At 42.4% G+C, this 18,923-nt stretch overlaps 3 protein-coding genes across 5 annotated transcripts; 1 reads left to right on the top strand and 2 right to left on the bottom strand.

Annotated features, from left to right (window-relative positions):
* Positions 1-362: 362 nt before the first annotated feature.
* tatdn1 (TatD DNase domain containing 1) lies at positions 363-5,147 on the bottom strand. Of its 2 annotated transcripts, XM_071499292.1 has the most exons (13): positions 4,998-5,047; positions 4,325-4,400; positions 4,027-4,092; positions 3,893-3,942; positions 3,753-3,816; positions 3,508-3,651; positions 3,269-3,311; positions 2,180-2,265; positions 2,024-2,064; positions 1,713-1,789; positions 1,450-1,520; positions 1,076-1,202; positions 363-679 (listed from the first exon to the last, which is right to left on the bottom strand). In XM_071499292.1, exons 2-13 carry the CDS (start codon positions 4,380-4,382, stop codon positions 577-579), a joined length of 930 nt encoding a protein of 309 aa, XP_071355393.1. In that variant the 5' UTR covers positions 4,383-4,400; positions 4,998-5,047; the 3' UTR covers positions 363-576. The 2 variants fall into 2 exon arrangements, with proteins under 2 accessions (XP_071355393.1, XP_071355392.1); XM_071499291.1 differs by lacking the exon at positions 4,325-4,400 and having other exon boundaries at positions 4,998-5,147.
* A 501-nt stretch (positions 5,148-5,648) lies between these two features.
* ndufb9 (NADH:ubiquinone oxidoreductase subunit B9) lies at positions 5,649-9,319 on the top strand. Its single transcript, XM_071499293.1, has 4 exons — positions 5,649-5,809; positions 7,069-7,261; positions 7,884-7,997; positions 8,876-9,319. Exons 1-4 carry the CDS (start codon positions 5,721-5,723, stop codon positions 9,005-9,007), a joined length of 528 nt encoding a protein of 175 aa, XP_071355394.1. The 5' UTR covers positions 5,649-5,720; the 3' UTR covers positions 9,008-9,319.
* On the bottom strand, positions 8,655-16,970 carry LOC139633551 (fibrinogen-like protein 1). Of its 2 annotated transcripts, XM_071499290.1 has the most exons (7): positions 16,896-16,970; positions 14,696-15,280; positions 13,901-14,135; positions 12,553-12,687; positions 12,239-12,455; positions 11,093-11,288; positions 8,655-10,072 (listed from the first exon to the last, which is right to left on the bottom strand). In XM_071499290.1, the coding sequence occupies exons 2-7, from the start codon at positions 15,014-15,016 to the stop codon at positions 9,926-9,928; spliced, it is 1,251 nt and encodes a 416-aa protein (XP_071355391.1). In that variant the 5' UTR covers positions 15,017-15,280; positions 16,896-16,970; the 3' UTR covers positions 8,655-9,925. The 2 variants fall into 2 exon arrangements, with proteins under 2 accessions (XP_071355391.1, XP_071355390.1); XM_071499289.1 differs by lacking the exon at positions 16,896-16,970 and having other exon boundaries at positions 9,785-10,072; positions 14,696-15,473.
* Between the last annotated feature and the right edge of the window lie 1,953 nt (positions 16,971-18,923).

Here is an 18,923-nt window from a genome sequence, read left to right as displayed (position 1 = left end):
TTTTTTACTCCATTAAGTACATTTACCTGGAAAAATGATGATAGATAATAATAGATAGATAGACAGATAATATTAATATAATAATAGAATTATTATGTATAAAGATAAGACTTTATTGATACATTGGTGAGATTGGTGGGGTCAAAAAGTCTGATGGGAAAGTGGTCTCAGACTTCTGGACCCCGCTGTACTTTGACACTTTACATAAATAGCTTCATGGATTTAAAAAAAAAAAAGTAAAATAAACATATGAAAAAAATTATTTACAGTTAAAGGAACAAGTGTAAATCCTCACATTTTCTACTAGCATCACAACTGTAATCAGTTTATGATGACTGAATTAGCCATTAACTGACAAATCGTTTTCCATGAAAAATTTAATTCTTTATTTTGGAAGAAGACAGATAATTTATCACAGATTTTTTTTTAAATGTTATTTGACTTTTCAAAATAGGCAAGGGGAGAGTTTTAATCCTGGACGCATCAATCACGCACACATTCATCAAGGAGCCTTAATCAGGTCCAAAAGTAAAATAATGGCCTTATCAGTGGTTCTCATGAAGATTTAAACCGTCATCAGCTCGAGCTGAAGAACACTTTGATGGTGTTGCTGTAGATTGTGTCAGCCAGCTCCAGTGGGTCCTCTTCCCTCGCTGCTGCCATCACCTCCAGAACTTGTCTGGAAGAAGCAAACAGTGAAATGCATGTATTAATTCATTTGACTATCATCCATTGTGGTTGCTGCAGCTTTCCCACCTTGCTCATTTGTTTTTGCCTGGCTGTTTATTACCACCTGCTTGTTTTAGGATTTTGCCTTTACCCTGGTTTTCCCACCTGTCTGTCTTCGACCACTCCTTCATGCCCTGGCTTTGCCCGTTGCTTGTCCCTACCTGTTTCTGTCTGCCGAGCCTGAATAAAGGTGAACTGTTTTAAACTTTTATCTGTGTCTCTGAGTCCTCCCACTCCTGAGCCAGGACAGAAATGTGAACATTTTCGTGCCTGATGGCTTTAATGACATGGATGAATTTACCCAAAGAGCTCTACAAAGCTTTTGCTTCACCCCGACGTTACTCACATGATGTGACAGGGCTCGTTTCTGTCTTTTAGACAGTGCCCCACCTCCCACTTCTTCTTTGTGGGAAATGTAGTTTTAATATTTTTGGAGCCTGCATGAGTGTTCTTCACACCACACCATGGAGCATCTGGGAGGGAACAGGCAGGTTTTACCATCAATAAATTCCATGTAACACTGATATAACAACAGCAACGTCACACACAAAACATCTTAAAGGTTTGATTTTATGTATTGTAATGTTTCTTTTCTGTGACATGGTGAAAACTTTAAAGCTGACGTTGTAAAACTCCAGTTCTATTTCACTGGATTTTGTCATCAAAGATTTTCTCCTGATTCAAAGACAATAATAATGTGATAAATGAACTGAAACTCACCTGTTTCTATCATCAGCCTCTCAGTGGGAACAGACTTCATCGCTTCAATATTGGCCTCTGTTTTCAAAGAACTGAAAGGAAGAGATGACGATAAACTCTGTGACGTGAAGAGACTGTGGGAGAAATTTGACCTGAGGAATGTAGAAGTGTGTGTATATATGTTCTGCATCAACGTGGATCTGTGCCCAGATGTGGTTCAGGTCAGGTCAAGTATTCAGGTTGTGGGTTAAAAAAATCTAAAACACTTTTCAGAATCCTCTCACCATCCATTTATTCCAATATAGAGGTTGAGGTCAATGAGGGCAGCAGCGTCTTCTGCAGTCCCATCAAATGAGTGGACCTGAAAGAAATACATGAAAGGTAATCAGCTGAATCCTGATTTGATTTTCCATCTCTACCGCTTGTACATTTATTACTGGCTCGGCTCTTTACAGATGGCAGTGCACAACAGAAATGGAGGAGTTACACACAGATAAGAAAAATGTAAATTCAGTGCAGGTGCTGGTAAGACTGCTTGTGTGTACACTTTCTACCAAACTGTGGCCTCTGAAGAACAGTATAGAGATGTTCTCACCACTCCTCCAACACATCGGTCTCGATTTCTCTTCATGATGTCTGTCAAAAAAAGAAAGACAAAGACGCAGTAAAACGCTTTGTCTAAAAAACAAAACAAAAAAAGCACTGTCAGGTCTCAGGTGAGCTAGACCAGGTGTTTGGTGCACAAACCTACCAATGAAGTCCTGATGGGAGTTTCTGCAGTGGAGGAACATGGGCAGCTTGGTCTCCTCTGCCAGGTCAAACTGCTTCTCAAAGTATCTGCGACGAACAAAGAGGAAACACAGTCGTGGAGTTTGGACAGAAAGGCAGCTCTGGACTATTCTACTCATCCTCTACTAATGTTTAAAGGTCCCATGTTGTAATAGGTAAATTTCCATGTGTTTTTTGATTATAAAGCAGGTCTAGGTTCTATATTAATACTGTGAAAGTATCAAAGCCTCAGTCCACAGAGAAATTCACACAGCCTGTATTCAGAAACTGAGCCTTAAAACCAGCCGTCAGGACTTCTGGAACTTTGTGATGTCACAACAAAGCAGCCACCGCCCTCAGCCACGCCCCAAGCCTCGCCCACCTGGACCGCCATCCAACCTTGCAGGATTTGATTTCTGTTAGTGTTTACCTGAAATCTGCTGTATTTTTATCAGATCGCTCAGAAAATCAGAAGAGAGCCAAAAAAAACACCTGGCACTGAGCCTCTCTTCTGATTGGCTGACCGACCTGTTGTTGAGAGAAGCCTGAGAGAGGAGGTGTAAAACTACACTGAGATATTTTGTGGTTCTTAAAACCACAAATATATCTTCTGATGGAGATCAACAGTTCAGATAAAACACAGGCAAAGTGTAAAACCTTTAAACAGCAAATAATCAAGAAGTTGAGCAACAAAAACTTTTGTCATCATTTACCAAACAAAAAAAGCCAAAACCTTTACTTGTTACAGTTTTTCCAATGTGAGGATTTGAGGCTTTGGGTTTTAGACTGTGGTTTTGACAAAACAAGATACTTAAAGATTAGGAAAGGAAAATTCTTCAGTTAAAAGTCTCTTGTTAAACTGCATTGCAGCATTACTATTAGCCAAAGGTACGTTTTTAAGGGTTACGTGGTCGTTGGAAAGTTAAAGCAGCTTTAAATAATAAAACAACTGTCCTGCAACAAATCATCCCTTCATGAAGGTTATAATGGTCAGTATTGGTTGAAACTGCAGGGCGGCTGTACTGGACTTCATTACGTTTAGCTGGGTGTACCTAATAAACTGTAAACTTACTTGAGCTGAGTGTCCTTTGGGCAAAACTCCAACCTGTCAAAATCTGGAACAAGAGGAAAAGACACACACCACATGATACTTAGTGTTATTACTGGAGTCATGAACAACCCTGAGTGCAGGAAAAACAATTGGTCTTAAAAGCCTCATTTCAAGTGGATAAAAATCATTTCTTCCTTTGAAATCTTTTTTTTTAAATATGCACATCTCTGCACAAATGCAGCAATACTACCAGTACACACCAAGTCCACACTCTCCGATGGCCACCACCTTCCCTCTGTGCGCTGCTGCCAGCTCCCTCAGCCCAGAGAAGTACTGGGACTCTCCATTCTGCTCAAACTCACTGCAGCGGGTGGGATGGCAGCCGACCGTGCAGTAGAACTCGTCTGTGAAGGGAGGGGAGCGGGTTCAATAAATCTACCAAAAGCAATTTAGTCGCATTTTGGTCCACAACACATATGTCTGTGTGTGTCAGTGGTATCAGCACCTCTGGTCTCAGCTAATTTGAGGGCCTCCTTGCTGTCTTCAAGGCTTCCTCCAGTGATCATAAACTGTAAAAGGCAACAAATATTACATTTCAAATAAAGTTTGAAAGACTTGCACAGCCATGTTGGCAGCTTGGCTTACCTTCTCGACCCCTGTTCTGAGAGCTCTGTCAATGATCTGATTGAAGTCGTCTGTCGGAAAAACACATCTGGTCTCAGACCAACTTCACATCGACAGGCCACAGAGGAAAACAGCAGCGAAGGAGCTAAACTCACCATCGTGTTTCTGCTTCCCTCTGTAGAGTCCTCTGAACATGGGGTCTGTCAGGTTCACGCCGATATCTGCAGAGGGAGATTATTGTAATTATAGATTAGTTTTTTCTCAATTAATCAATGCACTGTTCAGTTTACACATGAAAAAGTAGTAAAATAAAAATACCAATCATAATTTTTGTTGCTTGTTTTCCCCAAGCAATGCATCAGCAACAATTTATGCATCAGGTGTCTTTTTATATCATATAGTAATAATTACACAAAAAAGTTTTATCAATATTATGAAAAATATTGGAAATACCTTGATATTCCATGTCATTGAATATCAGCCTGAACCTAACTGTCCTGCTGTTTTTCATGGTCACTGGTGGCACCAACTATTGATGTTTGTAATCAAAAGATCATTGACTTTACTGAACAGCTTTCAGTAACTCTGCAGTACATGTTCATCTTTCATTGACAGTTTCAGCAGATTCTAACTCTGCATCTACTTTCTGAATCATTTAGTTAACATTTGAATGACGGGGGTGTTTTGCTGTGTGTGGATTGTTTCTCACTTGTTTGTATTTACCAAAATCTTCACCTATTATTATAAGGCTGCTTCTAATGGCTAAGACTTGAAATTCCCTGTGAGGCTGAGACCAACGCACACAGGTTGAAGGGTTTGACTTCCACAGAGGCTCAATCACGTTTTCCACCACCACCTTTCACTTTATGAGAGGACACAGGAGCTGCTGCTGATAATGGAAGCAGCTGTGGTGCTGTATAATCTGGTGAACAGCTAGAAACCATCTCCCTGCACAGCTGCGCACTCTGACTGCTCTGCTGTCACTCAGCGGGGCTAACTCATTAGCTGCCATGCTAGCTGAACATGCAGGCTGCTCTGTTTACAACAAACACCAGCAGGAAATCAGCCTCGGCGTCTTCCGACTTCTTGTTCTGTGTTTTCCAGCCCTTAAACACGAGTGTCTTACCAATGAATCTGTGCTGAGCCATGGCTGAAAGAGCACTGCTTCTGAAAAGAGCCGCACATGCAGCCCTCACCAATCCCATAGTGCTGCGATGCCGTAATTATTGTAGTAGAGGGAGGTCACATTACTGAAACAGTTTTAGGACTTTTACTCATGCAGTTCAAGGCTAGATTACTAACTGGGCGAAGTGGGGGGCTGGCTGGGGCCCCAGACCCCTCAGGTTTACTGCATATAACTTCTGTCTCTCCAGTGTGATCACTCATTTGTTCGAAATCTGCAACATGAAGTTCAGTATCTCTTTAGTTCATCACACAAGAACTGCAATTTTGCAACCAACTGCACATCTGATGATTATATGATTTAGTAATAAGGTGATTTCTCAGTGTATGAAATATTTAAAAATGACGCACATCATTATTCCCTGAAGTCTAAGCTTTAGATTTATCCCCGTCACCGACAGTCAAACCACAAAATTGTTGAGTTTGTTATTTTACTTGAAAAATAACTTAAACTATCAATTAGTAGTCAAAATTGTTGTCAATTAATTTTAAATTATTAATAAATTAACTTGAGTCAACTTTACACAGAGGGGGGTCAACAGGAGCCAAACATTTTAGTAATACTTTTGCGCATTTTGTAGGCGTTTTACGGCCGTAACGTCTAAACGCCACAAAGTCCCAGCATCCTCCGCGCTGCTCGGCGAGAAGGTGACAGGGGACGGTGAACATGGCGTCCGCCTACCTCACTCACCAACAGAAGGTGCTGCGGCTTTACAAGAAGTCACTGAGACATCTTGAGTCATGGTGCATCTTCAGGTAAGAGGAGCTGACTCCGATTGAGCTCGATGATGAAAAACTGAAATAAATGAATAAATAACGTCTCTGCTGTATTGACGTTATTTGCTAACAGCTAACAGCTAACAGCTAACAGCTAGGCTAACTACTAGCCAGGTCACTCATTCCTAAAGTCAGCCTCTTCCATTGCAAAATATGTATTTATCTGAGTTAATCCGCTTCTAATCCTAATGCGGATATGACCATAAAACTGCCAACTTCAAATTAGTTCATTATAAATATGATTTTTGGGCAAAGGTTTGTTGTTAATAAAGATTTTTACCGGGCGCCAGCTAGCGTCGAAATCTGTGAATTAACAAAATAGAGCAAAATCTGAACCTCACGGTCTGATGAATGTGACTGGATGTACCTGAAAACACAGGCTCACACGGTTACTCCATATGTTATGTTATATATTATAAGTTACAGGTAAGATTAGGTAGCTGTTGTATTCTCACCACCTCTAAGACTTGTTGTGTATAAGTTTGCTGAGGTTGTGACACTTAATTAACAGAATCATGACGAATTCAGATTCAGTCGCTGAAGTAACAGTTTAATTCACATATCAAGGGAAGATATCAGCAACTAATAAGATGTTAGATTATGTTATTAAATTAGAGAGAAAATACAGTAACATGAAAGAAACTCAGTTAGACCCTGAACCATCCTGGATTTTTGAGACCAATATTGATATTTGATAGTTTCACCCTGATGATTACATAACAGCTGATATTTATATTTACACATTACCACATTTGAGCACTTTTCTAAACCCACTATACAGAGCACTTTACACAAAACAGCAGGTCATGCAGGTCATATAAGGCAACAGACAAAACAAGCAAATCAGAAATGCAATTATAGCAACTCAGTATTATAGTGCAAATAATGTTTGGTGTGAGTAAGTTTGGTTATTGAAGAACTGTGACCCAGATTGAGAGGAGCATTTCACAGTTGTAAGTTGTCACACAGTTCTTCAGGTTCTTTCAGGTAGGTTGTTCCAGCATCTTGAGATCCTGCCACAGTTCGTCTGGATTCAGGCTGTCTCAGTATCTCTGTCATTTCATGTGATCTCAAACACCTGTTGCCTGAAATGTCTGCAGTGTGCTGTATTTGACTGTTTCTTGTATTTACCTGTGGATAGTTGTTGTGATTGTTGCAGATATCCTGTACTCCCTCAGGGATGTTTGGTGTGACTTTAAAAACATAACAGTTGCTGTCTTCTTCCGTCTCCATCATAGAGACAAGTACCGGTTCTACGCCTGCATGCTGCGGGCTCGTTTCGATGAGAACAAGAATGAGAAGGACATGGTGAAGGCCACCTTGATGCTGAAGGCAGGAGAGGAGGAGTTCTGGGCCAACCAGCATCCCCAGCCCTACATCTTCCCTGACTCTCCTGGAGGGACCTCGTACGAGAGATACGAGTGCTACAAGGTGAGGCAGAGCTACGTGTGAAGGAGAACGCAGTGTTTTATGATGCGAAGTCAACTTCCTGTCCTTCTTTTCTTATTTTCTTTTAAATTGCTAGGAAAAAATTTATGTACCTCCTGAGTTTTTCTGAAATTGGTGACATAACAAAATGAGTAGTATTTATTGGTTTGAGACTTTTATGACGATTTCAAAACTCAAAACATTTGTAGAATGTGTTTTTTCAAGTTTTCAAGGCTATATTAAAGTTGCCTGCTGTTTGTTCTCATCCCTCTTTCTTAATTGCAGTGATACATTTATTTTTAAATCATATATTCTTTGACTCAGATTGGAGAGACAGGGCTTTGATCAAGTTGTTGCTGCCCTCTGCTGGAGATGTGAGGGGAGAGTGGTGGATTGTATCCACATCCACCCCGAAACTAGAACTTCCATGTTCAGGCTAAAAACATACCAAAAATAAACAACAGTATACTTCAGATTTGTGTTTTTGTTTTTAATCCTTAAAACATTCATTGTTTTTACCAGGTGATGTATTAGGAACGATTGACTTATTGAAAGTCAAAATACTGATGTGAAAATGTTGACAGTCCCGCTGTTGCGTTGCCTGATCTCCATCTTGTTCCTCCAGGTCCCAGAGTGGGTGCTGGACTACTGGCACCCCTCGGAGAAGGCCATGTACCCTGACTATTTCTCCAAGAGGGAGCAGTGGAAGAAACTGAGAATGGAGAGCTGGGACAGAGAGGTGGGCTGAACTGCATACAGCAGCAATATATTACATACAACCAGTGCATTTCACCTCTTCTGTCCTCTATAGACACTAATTGACACAAATGTTGAAGTAATGATTCTGCTTTGGATAAAATATCATAGAAACGTCTGAAACAAATCAAATTAAGGTTTGATGAGATGAATCCAGATCACTGTTAAAGTGGGCACCACCTTGAAATACTGTAAGATATTGGTCATAACTTTCCTTTGAAAGAGTAATTTACCTTTCCTAGTCATAAAGATATTTGACCATTTCAGCACAGCCCTCTCTGTCCGTTCAATCCACCAAGTGGCACCAGAGCTCAGCTGTTTGACTGTTGAACGCTGTCAGGTCCCTGTGGTTTCTAGATATTAAAATAAATATAACCCTCACGTAGAAGTTAGGATTCACTGCTGTTCCTCTCTTTAAATACCTCAGGCCTCTGGATCCCTGTCACTAAAAACAGTCTGAGAATTCTAATCACAGATCTATATTTGCCTATGATCGAGTATTCAGATCATCTTATTTACAGTGTGATGCATGGGGTCGGCTGAAGTGGCCATATTCAACATTTCACCAGTAAATTCAGAACAAAGAAGTTTCCTCCTGGATACAACTGCTTGAAGTGTTATTATCACAGACCCAGCTTGATTTTATTTCAAAAACAAATTTATTTAAAATAGATTTGTTAACCAGGAATTCATTGACACATTTCAAGCATCATTTTAGGATAAAGTTTGGATTTAAAAGTCTTAATAAATTAAAGTCAAAAAGTCTTTCAGATGTAAAATAATGTGGTTTAAAAAAAACGATCAAAGTTAAACTTGTATTAACTGAGGATAAATGTTTTACCCCCTCCTGTCTGGTTCCAGGTCGCCCAGCTGCAGGCCGAGACTCCAGCCGATGGCCCTAAGACCGAAGCCCTCCCACCTGCCCGCAAGGAGGGCGACCTCCCACCTCTGTGGTGGCAGTTCGTCACCCGTCCCAGGGAGCGGCCCATGTAAATACCCTCCACCTCCTGGGGACGGTCACCCCTGGAATCTGAGGTGAAAATATCCCAACCACACAACAGCAGCAGCAGCAGCACGGAGACCGTCTGACCTCTTTCTGAATTAGTTACCATCTGTGTGTAGAAGACGTGTTGTCAGTCGTTTCTGCGGCGGCTCACCTGCACAGGTACACGACTGAGAAACAACCTGCCTGAATTCAAAGTGATTCTTCAGTAGTTTGTTTTAGCAGGTTGGTGACTTTGAGAAATCCTGTACATGCATCACCTATTACCTATAACTGTTCCAATAAATGTGTAATGAAAATTGTGTGTGTGTGTGTGTTGTGTTCCATATAACAACTTGATGACTCAAATGAAAATCTAGACATGTACTTAGGGAAAATATTTCCAGTGAGACAAAGGAGTTTTAAATTAATTTGGGTCTGAACAACTGCCACATCTTCACACAGCTCCAACATTTGCATGAGGTAAGATTAAGTCCGTGAGACCATGAGACCACTCATGCTTCATGAAATAACACGCATAGGCACAGTATGTCCTGATACTGACTGTTGTGTTTTCCTACAAATATAGAGCATCATGTGGCCTCCGCTGTTTGAAATCTTGACCTTGCTGCAGTTGTGTAAAGTACTTTCTGACTACCTGATCCAGTGTAGCTTTCAGCTCCAAGCCCATTGGCTCCTACTGAAGACATCGTCCTTGAGAAGGCTCAGTGATTTCTTAAAACAGCTGGTTGCTGAGTTTTTAGCAAAGGTTACTCAAACAGGAGGAAATAGTGCCTTTGTTGGGGACTATTTCCATTGGTGGATTAATACACACTTGGTTTTCTAGTGGATATTTCTAGCAGCTCTCGAGTCCTTAGAAGCTGCCAGCTGAGCTTCAGTCTGTTCAACTAATGACAAATAGTCCATCACTATGGCGACAGACGTGGCCTGAAGTTGCGCGGTCGTATCATCATGGCGACCGCCTTCAGAGAGTAGAAGTCTGAATCCTTCCAGGAGAACCAGATGATGCCGTCCGGCCCCAGCAGATTCTGAGCCTTCAGAGAGTAGCGCCCCCCCTGGAGGAAAAACATACTTTCAACATTAACATACCACACTCATATACCCACCTCCCCACCTCAGCTGCTTCTTTACCGAGCAGAAACCTCTGAAAAATGAAGCCAACAGTGAAGATCTAAAAGCTGCAGCTCCTCTAATGACCACTAGAGTCTGGCTCCAGCAGTGAGTCAGTCCCCAGAGACTCCCATGTTCAAATGTCCAGCTTTACAGCAGAAAGAAACATGTTTACAGCCTGGTACAAAAGCTGTTCTGGTCTCTAGAGCTAATTTCCTCCTTCATGACAACTTGGGTGTATTTTTACATAATTGACTCATTTGGCTTAAATTACACATAATTGAAGGCGTAGCCACTTTGAGGTGGGTGAACATATCCTTGCCACAAACTGGCATGCACCTAAGTCTCGGCTCCACACATGCTCCACCTCTTTGCCCATTTCTGGATTAGCAGGAGTTAGGGGCGGAGTCAGGCATTGCCAAGATGGCAACAGCGAAGCAGCTTACTCTGGGCTTCAAAACCGCTCTTCAGACTTTATTTACAGTCTGTGTTCTTGACCTGTTGTGCCTCCCTCTCTCTCCTGAATCGCTGATTTTTTTTAGATGTGTTGTAGTTGCTGACAACTGTTTCCCTGGTTGAAAAAGCAACTGAGCCAATCAGCTTTGGAGATGGGTTTAAGAATGAGTTGTGTGTTGGAGCTAGAAAAACAGCTCAATAAATGAATGAATAAAGAAAATGGTAACAAAAGATCCACACAGCTGTACAGGGTGCTGAAAGCTGACCTATAGAAATAACAACTCTCATTCGGAGTACTTGTCAAACACTCACTACTGATTGATTACAGCTAAATAAAACAAAATACACCTCAACCCCCAAACAAAAAACAACATGAATTGCAAGACTCCATCCCTACACAATATTCTAGTCCAAAGTTTTATCCCCCTCACAAATATTCATATTCAATCAAGCACGTTTCAAACCTGCAGTTTATTCTCACACAGTCTTATTCTCGCAGAGAGTCCTACCTTGTAGTAGACGCCGTTGAGGTTAGCGTAGAAACACTGGTGAAACCACCAGCCGGAGTGGCTGATCTCAGCACAGATGTTGCCGGTGTCCGGCGTGCTGAAACCCTGCTGGTCGTGGTACCAGCCGAACGAATCCTCCACCGTTCCACTGAAACCAGAAACGTGGAGGCGGTACTGGTTCTCCTCATCCTCTATCCTGCAGGAGGAGGAGAGGAAACCAGTGTCTCCAACAAATCAACGATTCTTCACTTGCATCTGAGACGTGTTCTGATCCGGTTTAACTTCCTGTTTACTCACACGTGACAGGCATTATATAATTTCATCATGTTGTTCTTCTACATTTTCCATTTGTTACTGGACTGAATGGCTCGAATTCTAATAACTAGAATGGCCCTGAGTAGAGTTCGTACCTCTGCCAAGGCCAAACAAGTCTCTCAGATCCAGATTATTATCTGGATCTGAAACAGATTATTATCTGGATCTGGACCAAACTGTACAAATTCATAGATCTCAACACCGTAAATGTGTTTTACATCAAGATTCAAACATTATTTCCTCAGAAATTGACTTAAGTGTTGAAAAATGTTACAGAAAGTGAGACAAAAAATTCCTGAATGGTGCAAATCAGTTTTGCATTATCCTGCTAACAAACCAACAAACATAACCTCCTTGGTGGAGATAATAAAAGAGTCATTTCAGAGGGTTTGTGATGCTCAAAATAAAAATGTATTCACCATTTTATAGCTGATCCTTTTTCAAAGATTGATTGAAAAGCCACTGCGCCAAAATCGCTTCACAGCCTCTGTTCCTGGAGGCTTGAGTTAGCCAGACATGATAATGTTTGCACAGGTCACTGTTTAGCCTTAAACTATGTTTCTGTTCTTCTGTTCTCAGTTTTTGAAAAAAAAACATGACACAACCCTCCAAAACTCTTTGTATACAGCGTACTGTTCTCATAATGGTAAATGGCTGCATTACTGTGTATAGCACCTTTATTCAATTTGTCTCTCATTCATCCATTCACACACATTCACACAGTGAGCTACCACCTTCACTATGTGGAGAAATCCTGACAGACCCGCCCACCTGTCCTCTGCCTCTACCTGCATCTATGTTCGTCTCTGCACTGTTGGTCTCTCTGTCTACCTGAAGCTGTGGTACAGGGCGTGTCTGCGGGCGTGGCTCCAGTCCTGCAGGTCTATGCGGAGGCTGTAGTGACCCTGGTTGGACAGCAGATGGAGGTGTTGGTTGCCCAGCCAGTGTTCTCCTCGCGGCTCACCGAAGCCGTCGCGGTACTCTGACCAGAGGCGGTTAAAACTCACCGTGCCATCACACCGTCGCTGAAACACCGTCCAGCCCCCACCTGGGGCAGACATGGACACACACACAGAAATATGTCATGTTTTAGTAGCTCCTTTACGTCTTGGGACACCTAGTGCAGTTTATACTGTGTGTCTCACCCTCTGTCTCCATGTCGCAGTAGACAGGCAGGGTGGCGCCTGGCGACAGGACTATGGTGTAAACACCAGAGCGACGAACACCATTGTGATACAGAGACGCACAGTCTGAAGGACAGAAAGACAGGTGCCGTCCATCTGAGGGAAAGAGACAGAGAGAGAGAGAGAGAGAGAGAGGGCTTTACACAGCATCATCAAACATCAAACTGTCAACTGCAAATAATGAAACTGGTCAGATCCTGAGTTGCTGAGTCTGTGTGTATGAGCTGTTGCAGTGTTTGTTGAGATTGCAGCAGAGCCCAGAAGTTGGGTTTAACACACTATTCATACCTGTCATAAGATCCTTGTCTGTTAAGCTTTGGGTTGCTCCTTCTTTTTTATGGTGTCCCCGAGGGGTCTATTTTGGGCCCCCTTTTATTTATCTTTTACATGCTCCCCCTGGGTCAAATCATGTGCATAATATTGATTTTCATTGCTATGTGGATGATGCACGACTGTATGTCCCAGCAAAGCCTGGTACCACTGAGGCCTCATCTATTGTGTGCTGCCTAAATGAAATTAAGGCATTATTTCCTGCAGCTGTATTGCTCTGACATAATTAGAAATAATTATAATTACATTTACTGGACTGCACAAGCAGCATTAACTACCTCTCGTCTAGTCTGGGTGCTTTATCTAATAATGTTAAAAAAAAAAAGAGGCCTCTAAACTAGGTGTTATTTTTGACTCAGGTGAGTAAAGTTGTGCAATCCTGTTTTGTCCAGCTGAGGTATCTAACAAAGATCAGGTCGTTACTTTCATCTGCAGATCTAGAAAAGGTCAGCCAGGCTTTTATCTACTGACTCAACTATTGCAACATCCAAAGACTACAGCAGATACAAACCGCTGCTGCCAGACTTTTAAACATAGAGAAGTAACCACATCTCATCATAAAGAGTGTCAGAATTGATTAAGATTTTACTGCTAAAGCCTTGAATGGTCAGGCGCCTGCTGAAATTTGTGATCTACTAATGTTGATCCTTTCTTCTGTAGGCAAACCATTTCAAAGGATTAAGAAAAGAAAGAAGTGTAATCCCTTGTTTATCTGTTGAGTTGATAGACTGAGTACTTTTAGCCCATCCTTAAAGATATTCACCCTGTTCTAAAAAGAGCACAAATACAGACACAATCCGAACAACAATGGAGAGTTGGAGACATGCAAATACAAGAAAATAAATCTGGTGATGTATCTAACACAGCTGCTAATTAGTTTTTAGTTTGCTTGTTACAGCTTTATAAAGTAAAATAAATGTAACAGTTTTGATTGTGTTATGCAACATGCAACTCACCGCTGCGTTTGTTGTATGTGTACCTGGTGGCAGTGTGTCTCGCATGCCGAGCGGCAGCGTAGTTCGGATGACGTTGACTGTGCAGCCTGTGCTGTGGCTCATGCGCTGCATGATGGCTGACAGGTTGTGGAGCTGCACCTGCAGCTCGTGCAGCAGCGCCACGTGCACGTGGAGCAGGGTGTCGGCCTTGGCGTGATGCAACTCCAGAGAACGCAACCGCTGCTCAAAGGTCGAGTTTAAACTCACGCTTTCTGCATCCTGAGAGGGCGAAAGAGGAGTCAGCAGAGTTTACTCCATACATTTAAATTGAATTTAGCCCACCGTATAGCTTACATGCTCAAATATGAAGGGAAAGCATGGTCTGTGTACTGCTACTAACCCTAAGGAAACAACAGCATTTTTTTTCAGTCAGATTGAGGTCTTAACTTTATTTTGACCAGGACAGGCCTGGAGACCTTTGAGGCCAGAAAAATGCTCACTGGGTCTGGCAGACTCATGAGGATGCGAGACTCCGGGCAACAAGCCTGCAGCTAATCCTGTTAGCATTCAGGGTTAAGGAGGACTTATGTGGTGTCAAGACAGAGAGGTAAAGACAGACAGAGATAAACAGAGGCAGAGATAAACAGAGAGAGAGATAGAAAGAGGAGGGTGTTGTGTTTTACCTGCCTGAATCTATTAGTACAACACGATAAAAGTCAACTCAGTTTTAAATCTGCCTTCTCCTCAAAAGGGCATCTGACACTAGGTGGGAGCTTCTGTTTTCTGTGTTTCATTGTGTCTTTAAACAAACATAGTAACTTACTGAACAGTCGGTCTACCTGTATCTCCAGGGTTTTGACTCGATGCTGGTGGTTCCTCAGTTCCTCCTGCAGCTCCGACATCGTTTCCCTCAGCTCATCCAGCTGCTCCTTCCTGTTGTGGTTCTCATGCAGCCAATAGGAGATGTCGTCTGTACAGCGGAACATATCTGGACAGCGTTTCTGTGACGTTCCCACAGGGGGCAGCGTTGCCATCAGCCGGCACTGTCCATTAGACATCAGCTGGCTGCTGTACTCACCACACTGTGCCAATGAAGTACCTATAGTCTGGTTAGAGGTTTGGCTAGTGCCGGGGTCAACACCAGTGTTTCCACCGTGCATCACTGGTGGGGCATTGGGGAAAAGATCAGAGTGTGTTTCATGGGGGGAGGAAGGGGGATGCCAATCGGCGTCCTCATAGTTGTCTTTGTTTATGTCCAGTATGTCCCAGTTTGTTTCAAAATTTGTGTTTGGTACATCCCTGCTTGTTTGGGTATTCACATCCAGTACATCTGCAGTTGTTTCTCTGAGGGTATTGGGGTGTACATCCTCGTCATGGCCAACGTCTAGGTGTTCATCAGAGGCCACAAAGTCACCAGCGACTGGCTGGAAACACCAGCCGGTCAGTATGATAAAAGTCAGTAAAACAGACTGCCACTTCATCCTTAACATTAAAGAACCAGCCCTCCGTGGCTGTTGTTAACTTTTATCCATCACAATTTCACGAGAAGAATCGGTTTTAATTACTGGATCAACATCAGGGTCCAATTTTATAGCAGCAAGGTGAGGTCCAGACCTTTTCTGATGATAGGTTTGAGTTGGAAGCTTTGCTGCAGGATGGGGAAGAGCTGCTGATGAGCTCCAATAAACTCCAGATGAAGTTCATGAAATTTGTGACTTAAGCCTTGTTGAACATACGCCGCATCCAACAGGCCTACGCAAGAGGTCTACGCTGTTGTAAGCATTTATACTTGTGCGGTGGTGTGTCTGCGTCTCTCTGCAAAATGCTACGTGGAGGTGGGGTTTCTATGCCACTGGAGCTAATAAATATTGAAAAACAGTCACTTTTAATGAAATGACTGTGACCCAAAAAAGACAGAATATGTCGGAGGAGATGGTGTGTATAACCACTGAACTGACTGAGGCAGAGGGCAGGTGGATTTTCTGTGCTCGTCCAGCAGCTGATAATCATGGACATGATTAACAGATCACCAATAGATATGCCAATGTCTAATCCCAGTTGTTGTGGTAGTTACATCTCTAAGGAGGTGCACGTAGGGTATGCAACTACGCTATACCCACGCCATACCTACATTGTATCCATGCCATTTTTATACTGTCCCTACGCCGTACCTTTGCGGTACCTACACTGTACCTATTCCATACCTTTATGGTAACTATGCAGTCAACTCCACACAAAGTATAAACCTTTAAACACAAACCAGCAAACCACCCTTCAAACATCCCAGACCAGGCTTCTGTGAAGGTGTTCAACTAGGACTAGTCTAGGACCAGACTAACTGTGTGTGTGTGTCAGTTTGACAAATTGCTTTATGGTTTGGGTTGACGAAGAATTTTGTCAGAGTCAAAAAAAAACATGTCTGACTGAGTTCAGTACTTGGGCTGAGTTCAGCACATTTGCTGGAAATGTGTGAAATGACAGAAACGGAAAAAGTCTAAAATTCTAAATTCATTAAAGAATTTGTGACAAACGCATGTCAAGTATTACTGCATTAATTTAGCTGTGTGTGAAGAAATGTTCATAGAAACCTAAGTCCATAGTTGGAGACCTATTTATGTAATTTTATTCCATTGGATGTTAAAAAAAAAACAACATCATCACTGAACACAATCGTCCAAGATTTACGTTCTCCTCTGGCACTAAGGTTGTCCTCTTGCATTTGACTTTTCCTTGTCCTCAAATGCACCTTCCAGACAGTCACTGCACTCAACTGTATTATCACACAGGCAATGATGACAATGAAACATTGACAATAAGACTGAGCATCTATCTTCAGAAGCAAGCTGATCTTCTGAGAAATGATTTGTACTCTGCGGAAGCCAATCGAGCTGAAACGCTGATTGATTAGCTTTGGAAAATACCCAGCAGGCAACCTAGAAGCTAAAACATTGAAAACTACTGTTACAGTCCTTTAGTTAAATTTCATATTTAACCTGAAATATAAAGTATATATGTGATATATGTGAACTACAGTCCTACCTGTCGTCTGGTGTGCCCCAGCTTCTTAGTGCTGAATTCACCTCAGTGGAAAAGCATCAGGATAGCCAGGAGACTGAATGTGTATGTGTGTGTGTGTGTGTGTGTGTGTGTGTGTGTTTGTGTGTGTGTGGAACTGGGTATGACATCTTTCCTGATAATCCTTTAAGGGGATTGGCAGCCATTGTTCTGGGAGGTACTGCATTACATATAACAGGATTAAAGTAATGTGACTACAAATTGCAGTAACTGTGACACAATGAACAACAGTTGGAATTCAAATATGTTCATTGGGTGTAAGGATACAGAATACAGAACAAAGAGAGAATTTTCTGCTAAAAGACTGTAAAACCAACCTGATTTATCCAATCAAACTGCCTCACATTAGCTTCAGATCAAACTCAGATCAGACTCATTAACAACTAGAGCATGAACTGTGATGTATGAATATTCATTGGGAGTACTGAGAAATTCTTGGGCCACAATCACAAGACCAGCTTCGGAGTTTTGAACGGTCATGGATAATAGAAACAACATAAACTACTACTGTCACATGGGAATCGAACACCGCTCTCCTGGGTCATATTCATCCATCCACCCCAACCTCCTCCTGACGTGGACTCTGTCGCTCTATAAACTACGTCACCGCACTTTTCCCTTTGCTCCTGTCATCAATACTACGGCCACTAGACATCGCCTAGCAACAACGATGGGTCATAGTAACCTGCTGACAGACAACCTAGGGCGGCACAGTGGTGCAGTGGTTGCCTCACAGAAAGAAGGTTCTGGGTTCAAACCCCAGGTCTGGGGCCAGGAGTTTGCACGTTCTCCCCATGGGTTCCCCCTAAAGATGTGTAGGTGTGAATCAGCCCCGTGATAGACTGGCGACCTGTCCAGGGTGTACCCTGCCCTCGCCCAATGTTGGCTGGGATTGGCCACCCTGTACAGATAAGCGGTACATGGATAGATAGACAAACAACCTATGGGCTCTTTTTTCATGACGATCGAACCACTGACCTTCTGATTAGTGGACGAATCCCTCTACCTCCTGAGCCGTGGCCACTCCACTAGAATGTGGCTCTGGCCTGAACCCAACCTTAGTCTGGCCTGATCCACCAGGTCCCATCGGGTTTTATTGCTTGATTGTTTTATTGATTATATTTGACATCCTAAGCATTGATTGGATGATTTTTTAAAATTCTTTCAACACCAAAGCTTTAATGAACAAGGAACAGATGCAGGGTTGTAGCTGAGATGAATTAAGTCCAAGACAAGTTGAACACAGAGCATCATCAAGTCCATGTCAAAAGTATAAAAGATGCTTGAGACCAAAGCTCAAGTTCAGTTCTCCATCAGACCAAGCTTGAATGATGTAACCAAAGCTAATGTTTTGCCACCAAATTCCAGAGTCATGTTGCTGCTATTAGTGTTTGACTTGTCATTAAACATTAAAAAGCTAATTTCCAGAAATGTCAAACAGTTCCTTTAAGGTGAGGGCAGAGAGAGGCTCCTGGTTCACACAGAGCTTTGAAAATAAAGGTCATCCTCATCAGCCTTTTCCCTGATGGTGCAGTAAAGAAGCCAATCCCCTTCAGATTTATCATTGGTCACACTGAGGGCTCAGACAATGGAGAGACGCTGCAGCTGGTGAGTGTGTGTGTAACTGTAGACTCTGACCCACAGGTTTGAATCCCCTGTTCCCGTCTGTGACAGCATGTCGCCTCGGTGTTAATCTGCCTGAGATGTCAGCTGACATTCAACACTCCAGCTCCAGCTGTGTGGATGTGAGAATGTAGGTTCTCTGACCTCTCAGGCTCTTTTCCCATTTGTTACACAACCATTTCTCTAGCACAACATTATGAATGTCTTCCGTCAACGTGTTAAACAAACTGTGTCTTTTGTGCTCATGTCTTCAGTTTTTGGTGACTGGATGATGTGTTTCCTCTGGGTTGTTTATAGTTAATTCATGTGTTCTGCCCACAAATCAAACAGTCAACACTAGCCAGGTTTCCATTGCAGTTTTGTACAAAT

This window comes from Trachinotus anak, unplaced genomic scaffold (genome assembly GCF_046630095.1).
Source record: "Trachinotus anak isolate AG129_WGS33_773 ecotype Australia unplaced genomic scaffold, CSIRO_AGI_Tana_v1 ptg000016l, whole genome shotgun sequence".
Lineage (NCBI taxonomy): Eukaryota > Metazoa > Chordata > Actinopteri > Carangiformes > Carangidae > Trachinotus > Trachinotus anak.
This window is presented reverse-complemented; position numbering and strand designations above follow the sequence as displayed.

Excerpts from the sequence above, each read along its gene's own strand:
- tatdn1 (XM_071499291.1), bottom strand. The coding sequence starts at position 5,076 with ATGGGATTGGTGAGGGCTGCATGTGCGGCTCTTTTCAGAAGCAGTGCT. Across the intron at positions 3,817-3,892 it reads TCAGAACAGGGGTCGAGAAG|TTTATGATCACTGGAGGAAG; the intron begins GTAAGCCAAGCT and ends TGCCTTTTACAG. Across the intron at positions 1,521-1,712 it reads TATATTGGAATAAATGGATG|TTCTTTGAAAACAGAGGCCA; the intron begins GTGAGAGGATTC and ends TCTTCCTTTCAG.
- LOC139633551 (XM_071499289.1), bottom strand. The coding sequence starts at position 15,346 with ATGTTAAGGATGAAGTGGCAGTCTGTTTTACTGACTTTTATCATACTG. Across the intron at positions 12,688-13,900 it reads GCGAGACACACTGCCACCAG|ATGGACGGCACCTGTCTTTC; the intron begins GTACACATACAA and ends TCTTTCCCTCAG. Across the intron at positions 10,073-11,092 it reads TCAACGGCGTCTACTACAAG|GGGGGGCGCTACTCTCTGAA; the intron begins GTAGGACTCTCT and ends TTTTTCCTCCAG.
- ndufb9 (XM_071499293.1), top strand. The coding sequence starts at position 5,721 with ATGGCGTCCGCCTACCTCACTCACCAACAGAAGGTGCTGCGGCTTTAC. Across the intron at positions 5,810-7,068 it reads GAGTCATGGTGCATCTTCAG|AGACAAGTACCGGTTCTACG; the intron begins GTAAGAGGAGCT and ends TCTCCATCATAG. Across the intron at positions 7,998-8,875 it reads TGGAGAGCTGGGACAGAGAG|GTCGCCCAGCTGCAGGCCGA; the intron begins GTGGGCTGAACT and ends GTCTGGTTCCAG.